Source organism: Cyprinodon variegatus, unplaced genomic scaffold, assembly GCF_000732505.1.
Source record: "Cyprinodon variegatus isolate N-32 unplaced genomic scaffold, C_variegatus-1.0 Scaffold464, whole genome shotgun sequence".
Lineage (NCBI taxonomy): Eukaryota > Metazoa > Chordata > Actinopteri > Cyprinodontiformes > Cyprinodontidae > Cyprinodon > Cyprinodon variegatus.
Genome location: NW_015150917.1, coordinates 164,278 through 172,631, shown reverse-complemented (window position 1 = coordinate 172,631; position 8,354 = coordinate 164,278). Strand labels below are relative to the sequence as shown.

The window sequence follows — 8,354 nt, the reverse complement described above, 5'->3', positions numbered from 1 at the left end:
CTGTTTGTTCTTAAATGTTCCTCACTGGTCTTTGCAAGAGACGTAACGTTAGGGAAGTGCATGCTAGTGGCTTAAAGGATTCTTGAAAAAGGAAGATAAATGTAAAAGACTGAGTTTGTTTTGAGTTTCTCCCATCCACTTGAGGCTAAAATAATACATAACCAGCAAAGTATGAAGCAACCGGAATAAAGATCAGCACCTCCAGGTCCAAGGACATGGTTCTACACTGGATAAAGGTGGCCTTCAGGTCAGAGAAGAGTTCCTGTCTTCAGTGGAGGTGTTGTAGTATCTTAGGGTCCTGTTCATGTAAGAACAAGATCCTTAATACAAGCGGCTGAGATTAACTTTCTCTGTAGGGTGGCTGGGCACTACCTTAGAAAAAGATGAGGAGAGCTGCTTCTCCTCCACATTAGTCAGCTGAGGTGGCTCGGACATCTAGTTTCTGTCTGTTACCACCTGGACGCCTGTGTCCACCCTCAGCTGAAGGTGTTTTTTTTTTATCTACCTTAAGCCTGTTTTTAAGAACACACTAAAAGTTGTCAATTTTTAGATCCTTAAAAAAAAAAGAAATCTTATTAAAATTCCTTTTTTCCAGTAGAGGCACTGTAGCTTAATCAATATCTTTAATGTAGAAGCCGTAAAATAAAAAAATATATATATAATCTGGGACTAATATGTCTATTTTCCTGTATATTACTGTATAGATAAAACAGTAGGAAGGCCCATGACCAGGGATTACTCTGCTCAAGCAGCTAATAAAGAATTAAAAAAGAAGAAGCCATGTTGTTGCCTTTCATGTCTTATCTGAGCCTCTCTGCAGCAGAAGTGACAGCAGAGTGCTTCCATGAGGAGCCTGAGACATTTTACTCCTTCTCACATGCATCACCGCTCTGCACAGGGACTGTAATCTTGTTTCAGTGGGAGCTGGATTTTGAAAAGTGTCGATCACTTGGGTTGATGTCAGGGTAGAAAAAAAAAAAAGCCTTCTAAATTGGCCTATAACAATGTCACCTCCAACTCGTCTGCCACTGCGTTTCACCTTCTCACAACTCCACCCATATTTCACTTGAAATCGAACAGTAATACACATTTTATATGGTTATAAAACTATTCCTGTCGATATTTAAGATCAATGATGTGATCGTTGTCTTTTAGTAAAGGATACTTTAATCCACTGAGCATCTGAAGCAAGTTCAGGAGAAATTATTTAATCAGGCATGGTGCATGAATGAGTGGCTCCTCTTCAGAGGAACAAATTATCCATCTATATGTAGAACAGAAGGTTTTCTCACCTTCTTCCTTTGGTCTCTCATGCTTCTCAATAACAAACAGGGTTGCAGACTTCTTTGTTGTCCGATTATTATGGACTTGTGCTTCTAATAGCGCACAGTAAAGAGCTGCTGTTTCTCTGCTGCAGCAGCTAATTGGAACACTGTGGTAACTAATCAAAGCTGGCTGACACCGCCTCACAGGCGCAGCTACAGATGGGCCGCTCCATGCTTCTTACAATGCCGACACATTACTTCATAGTGGGGCTATTTTTAGACCGGTGGAAACATGAAAGGCAGAATTTGGATGACAGCCTTTTGATTATATATGGATGTGACTCAGTGATTTTTTCTAATGAATGAGGAAATTGACTGAGAAGTCCTCTTGGATCGGTTTTTGAAGTTTGAATATTGTGAACGAAAAAAAAAAATTGTAACTTATTCATGAGAACACTTACTCGTTAGGAGAGGATTCTGACAGCTGCATTGAACGTCTCATTATTTAACGCTTGACCATGTAACAAATTCCGGAAATCAGCTTTGACTCCAAACTAACATCTTTCCGAGTTTTCTAGGAAGGCAAATCAATATTGTTTTTTTCCTTACGTTGGATTACTTGATGCCAATGATCAGAAATGTTGTCAGCTAGAACTATAAACGTTGTGAGCCAGCTTTTTAATTTTTACTGAGGAACCTTTGATGTCCTGGTTTTCCACTTTTTTGTTCCATCTTGTAAAACTGACCCTAATTACAGATCTCTGATTGCAGCATATGCCCAACATCAACCACAAGTTTCTATTCCAGTTGTTCATTTACCATCATTAAAACCTTTAGAACTTCAGATGGTTTAGGATGAGCATTATTACTCACTATTAGTGGTCATTTTTAGCTTTTTGGTTGCCATTTAATAAATCAGTCATTTTAAAGACCCCATTTTTTTTCTCCTGCTGTATCTATGCTGTATAACAAATCTACTGATACCAATTATGAGCTCTTAGAGTTTCTACCATTATCACATTAAAACACATTAAAACTGTGCATTTGCAGTAAAAGATTTCTTAATTGATTCTGCATGAACTTTTACGCTCCAGTGAGTGGTACATTCATTAGAATTCTAATACAGCCTGTTTTTTGCTATAATAATGATATGCTGCAACGTCTCCCTATGTAATAAAAGAAATGCTGTATTTAAAAACTGCTTATTGGCTAATTGAACATAGGGTGCTACATTATTTCTCATTAGAAATGAATCTGTAATGAGAGTCAAAGAACCTTTAACATGAATTGAAAGGCTGGTTATTCACTTTATTGGTGTGTCATGTATCTGTCAAAAACATAAACATTAGCAGGCGTTACGCCCACATGTGAGATGAATTGGCTTTGCACAAGAAAAACTTTTTACTTTGTGTTTGACTTTTTTATTTGTTGTTTGATTTGCAGAATTTAGTAACTGGGGACTTCTAGTGATCAAGTATTTTACTTGGTCTAACTTATTGAAAAATATTACGATATATGTTACTGAATGAATCAGAGAGGTTATTTATGATTTGTGCTTTTATATCAATAATAAATCCTACTTTGGTCAGTTGTTCTTCTTTAATAGTGACTCCTGTTCTTGTTTAAAGGAATATGCTGAGTTTCAGTACAGGAGGAGACATCGGCAACGAAGGAGAGGCGACATGTCCAGTGTCCGAAGCAACACACCCGACCCTGATGAGCTCAGCGACACCATTTTAGGTACTGCAACTGTTTCCTTTCTCTCCTCTCTGTTATTTCATGTGAGAAACATCTGTCAACAAGCAGCTGTATTCGTTTTCTGGTTCTGTCTTTATATAAAGAGTGTTTTTCTGCTCTTTTTAGTTTAAGAGGAATGTTTTCGTGTTGCGGCTGTCACAATTTCACCCATTTCAATTAAAAACTCCAGTTCTATCCGAACAAAGTAATCCCAAAGCTGGATGCTGTCCCTGTTGACCCACTGATCAACCATTATGTGTTCTTCCTGCAAACGTTGTTCCTCATACATTACTTCATTTGGAAGCGGTCTAGTTTGGTCTAAATCTCTCTTTAACTTCATTCTTTTGGACCAACTATTCTTCGAAAAACTTTTCTGCTACATGGAAGATAATAATACTTCAGCTTTAAAAGATAAACTATTTATCTTTTAAAGCCGTTTAACAAAATATTCCAGCGCTTTTCTTCATTTGAATAAATGCATGTGAAGAATGCAGAAAATGACAACTCCTCAGCCTAGTATTTTAAATCAGGCACTTTTGTCCATTACATTTCTTTTAGCAGTGCATAGTCGATTTGCCATTTCAGAAACCTGCAAAGTGCCTCTGCCATGCCAAGGACAACTTATTCATTTTGGTTAAAAACACCTAATTAGTGAATTGTCTGTGCAAACTCTGAAGGTCAGTGGTCTGCCAGGTGTTTGCAGCCATGTGCTCTACTCTAGGAATTGAGTACTTGTAATAAAGGGTAATGAAATAAACTGCTTTGCAGCTGCAAATGTAGAGTCAACCTAATGACTGTAATTTTCACTCTCATGTGTTTTCTTTTCTTTTCTTTTTTTTAATAAATCTATTACCAACAAAAGAAGCTCAGGATGTAGGAGGTGGTCGCAGACCTGCTCATTTGATGGTGAGTGCCTATGGAACAGTGTTCATATGAGCTTTTTGGATGAGAAAACTGTTGAGGTTGAATAATATTTTTCTCATCAGGTGGCATGTCTCTCTTTATGGTTTTAACGATAATATTATGCCAAGTTACATAAATGCAATATTTGTAATTCAAAAATAAAGACTAAAGGAAAATGTTAAGAGATAAACACATAATAACAGTCTTCTGGTTTAATCAGGAAGTCATTTTTTTAAGGTTGCCTTGTTCACATTTCGCTCTTGCAGGGCCTTGACTCCCTGGATGAGGACGACCCTAACATTTTACTGGCCATCCAGCTGTCACTCCAAGAATCAAGGATGGCAGAGATCGGCGCCAACCACGATTTCCTCGCCAATGAAGCCTCACTTGGCGCAATTGGCACTTCCCTGCCTTCCAGGCTTGAGCAGAGCTCTCCGGGTGTCGAGGTCCTCCCAAGAACTTCTCTGAGCAGCTCAGAGCTGCTGGAGCGAGGAGATAACGTGCCGAGGCTGGGCAACATCAGCAGCCAGTACTCTACAAGCCCCGGCGGCCCCACCTCTGTGAAATACTGTGACATTGACCGCCGGGTGCAGAAACCAGCCGCCCTTGGTGGCAGCAGCTCCTCCACCGGCTTCTTCTCTTCCTCCACCGATGTGACAGACTCCACCACGTGTGGCAGCAGCGACCCATCGTCATCTTCTGCCTTGCCAACCAATGCCAATCTGCTTGGAAACATTATGGCTTGGTTTCACGATATAAATCCACAGGGTATCACTCTGGTTCCGCCATCCTCCTCAAACGACGACTCTGACGTGGGTCCGCTTCAGGAAGGCAGGGATGGACGCCCGCAGGACGAGGAGAGGGCTGGTTTTAGCGTCTTCGCTGATGGTGGAAAACCTCAGGAGGCAGATGTAGGTTTCTCCACTCAGAGGTCAAGCGACATGGAGGAGAACAGCTGTGCTGTCGCAGAGAGGCCAACTCAGTTAGATCTGGTGGGGTTTGACGCCACCCAGCTGCCTTACATGGCAGAGCCTGATAGTAGTGGAGAGCATGCTGAGTGCACCGACTCAAAGGCCAGCCATGTTGACAGTCCACGCTCCGACTATGCCTCTGACCAGCTGCCCAGCACCAGCTCCTCTGAGTGGGAGGACCACTCACACTTGTTTTGATTTGCTTGGTTGGAATTGGAAGGTTTACTGAAGGCCAAAACCACTACAGACAGGAAAGCAGTTTCTAGAAGCTGCTTGTGTGGAATGTATTAAGAATGAAGAATGTGTTGGTTTTACAGCCATAGTGGGAAAAAAATAAATCAGTTAAGTTTAAGTGCAGGAACTTTAAGCCAGCAGTAAAATCAGATCTTAGATTTCCTTTTTTAGTGTTGTGAGCACACTGCAATAAAATAAATAAAAGGAAGAACTTAGAAATTTTAATTAGGATGCAGCCTGATGGTGGGGAAAAAAAAAACTGAATCTCCTTCCTAGATTCAAGTGGAATGGAGTTAAAATATCTAGCAGGCGTTTTCTACTGGAGTATAGCCTACTGTATGACTGAATCAGGTGTTAAAGAGCAAATTTATACGTTGCTATTGTATTCAAACAATTTCTATAGAAGGTTCTTAATGCTGTTCATATCAGCTTACTTTACAGGGTGCCAAACAGATTTAAAAGCACAGTTTGCCGTCACCAAGTGGATTCTTTTAAGCAAATTGTGCCTGATTACCACAATCTCTGAAAACCTGCATGTCCAGAGCCATACTTTTTTTGCTTTGAAGTTGTGGCTCCATGTTATTTTCAAATCCCACTCACTAAAAGCTGTTGCGTGCTGTGTAAAATTGAATAGTGTTAACACTGCAGTGGTTTCAGACATTATGTGAAAGTCGCTTTCAAGAGAGGAAAAGGTTATTTGTTCAACTGAAAAGCAGGTGGCCTGCTCAAAAAAAGAATGGATTTGACAATAGTTATTCATCTCTAAGAGCTTCAGTCTGAATAGGAAGTGTCCTCACAGCTAAAAAAGAAGAATACGCTGACAGATCCCGCGGGGGCCGCCCTGGTGGAATCAGCTCCCACATTTGGAACTGAATAATTTGTAGCTCATGTGAAAACCTTTGAGCTGAATGTTTAATGTGAAAAACATGAGAGACTTTGTTTGTATGCAGCAGGCAGGGTCAGCCAATAAGAAAACCAGGCAATCACTTCCAGTCCTATTTTCTTTAATTATTACAGCTTGAGTTGTGTATAGTGGATTCAACTCTGCAGGGGAGTGCATGAAGACATCCTCGAAGTGTGAAAGGGGAGTTGATGTTTTTGAAGCAGTTTTCAGTGAAACTGCAGATTTAGTGCCTTTGTGTCAGTCTTCATGATTCACTTCTTTTTCCACCTTTTTTCCGGGTGCCATTTGCACAGACTAAAACACCTGTTACCTTAAAGAAGCGTCTCTGTTATAGCATTTAGTGGTCAAACACAAACATTTTGTTGTTTTTTTATTAATCCAGACATTTTGTAGCATGTGCATTTTGGTTTGTTCACATCATAATGCATCGATGAACAAAACTGATAGTTTAATGGTTTAATAAAAAATGTTACTGTTCTATTGTTAGTATTATATTTAGAAGGGCTCTCCGCCCTGGATTTCCAAACGGTTTTTCTTTAAAAAAAAAAAAGAAAAAAAGGCAAATCATTTATATCCATAAAGTTTGTCGACAGTGTTTGTATCATGTATCTGAAGACGAATTGAAAAAGAATATAACATAGGTATTTCTGCTTTTATTAATAACTTGTGAATAATGGGGTGAAAAACAATCATGTTTGACCTTCCAGAATACATTTTATGTACAGACTCATGTCTGATTCCAGTAAATTAACTTTATAAAAGTTGATGCGTGGTGCAACACTAAATCTAACAGCAATTATTGCTTAAGTATTCAGATTGTCAGTGCCATATAGATAACAGATATATGATGGTTGGGAGTGTCCCAATCAAAGAGGACGTGTTTCTCTGTGTAATGAGTGCAATTAAAGGAGGTTCTACTTACGTTTCACCTCTAATCCCTTGGTCTATTTTAAGAAATGATAACTTTTTTTAAACTCATTAAGTTTTTCTATTGTAAAGCAACTAGTTCTTAAAATGTTGTTTGCACTTTCATAGTCTATACTTGATACATTCCCTCTTTATATGAAAACTGTTTGGTGTGTGATGCCAATAAACTGTGCTGATTTTTACGGTGATGTGTGGTTATTTCTAAAAAGCACTTTCTTTGAATATTTCACAGGTGTTTGTTTTAATCTGTTTAGCTTCCACTTCCACTTTTTAAAGGGCAAACGTATTTTTCTCCCCTTGGAAAAAAGGTTCTGCCTTTGCATTTTTATTCAAAGCAGACAAGTTATTTTAAATGACTTTTCTGACATAAAGAGCCTTTTGAGTCCTGCTCCACTAAAACACGAAGGAACTACAGGATGTGGTTGATGACCTGTCACCTAGAAGCACATGAGGTGACAGCCTATTGTTGCAAACTCAAACAGATTATCTTGACAAATAAAAGACCTTTCAAAAGGAGACATGTCAAACTGCCACCACTTTCTGAATGGATTGAGTACTGTTACTTTCCCTGAAATTCCTGTTTGGGGAGATTTCTGGGAGTAAAGCGAGTCCTGTTATGAAACCTAAGATTGCACAGATGGACGGAACAACCTAAGGGGGGCATGTCTGCAGATGCCACACTGCTCTTGTAGAGTCAGCATTCAGACTGTGAAAATCAGGTGAGTGCTGTTTGGAAGAAGTCATAAATGTGTTAAAATCACCTGAAACGATTTCTATTTTTTTGGGTTCAAAATATAAAAAAAAAAAACAAAGAAAGTCCTTTGATCCAAAACAAAAGCAAACTTTTTTTTTTATTTTGGATGTTCTTTGCTTTCAAGCAAACTATAACTTGTTACAAAGCATACATTGTGATCGTTGCTCCAGAAATCACTACTATAGAGCTATTCTGTACAGCTTTAAGTCACAAGTTTCACGATATTTGGAAAATCATTGGAGAATATGAAGCATGCTGACAGCTGTGCTGCTAAGCAACAGATGGCGGATCAGGGGACTCTTTGAAAAGCATCCATAAAAGCGTACGCCCAAAAACATCAAATTTATAAACCATGCAGATGCAAAATTTCAAGCAATTTCCTTTTTATAAATATACAACTCTACATCAAAGTCTGCACCAAGCTCTACCTCATGCTTGGCTGTCTAAATGCCCACGTTTAAGCATAAATGGTTCATGTGGACCGTGGAGCAGGCTGAACAGAAACGGGCAACAAAGGAGCCGGAATGCAGAACCCACGCCATCCCTGTTAACCACAGGTGGTAAACAAAACAGTCCGTCTACATAACTCCATTAAACAAAAAAGGTGGAAGAGTAGCTGGTTGAATAAATAAATACAACCAACACTTAATGGTTCATTT

At 39.2% G+C, this 8,354-nt stretch overlaps 1 protein-coding gene across 3 annotated transcripts in view; it reads left to right on the top strand.

The window, feature by feature from the left end:
* Nucleotides 1-5,358, top strand: part of ankib1 (ankyrin repeat and IBR domain containing 1) — a 45,056-nt gene extending 39,698 nt beyond the window's left edge. For all 3 annotated transcript variants that reach the window (XM_015389539.1, XM_015389538.1, XM_015389541.1), the window contains exons 18-20: nucleotides 2,894-3,005; nucleotides 3,865-3,908; nucleotides 4,172-5,358. In XM_015389539.1, the coding sequence (XP_015245025.1) occupies nucleotides 2,894-3,005; nucleotides 3,865-3,908; nucleotides 4,172-5,074 (1,059 nt within the window). In that variant the 3' untranslated portion in view covers nucleotides 5,075-5,358. The remainder of the gene's footprint in view (nucleotides 1-2,893; nucleotides 3,006-3,864; nucleotides 3,909-4,171) is intronic.
* Nucleotides 5,359-8,354: the final 2,996 nt, after the last annotated feature.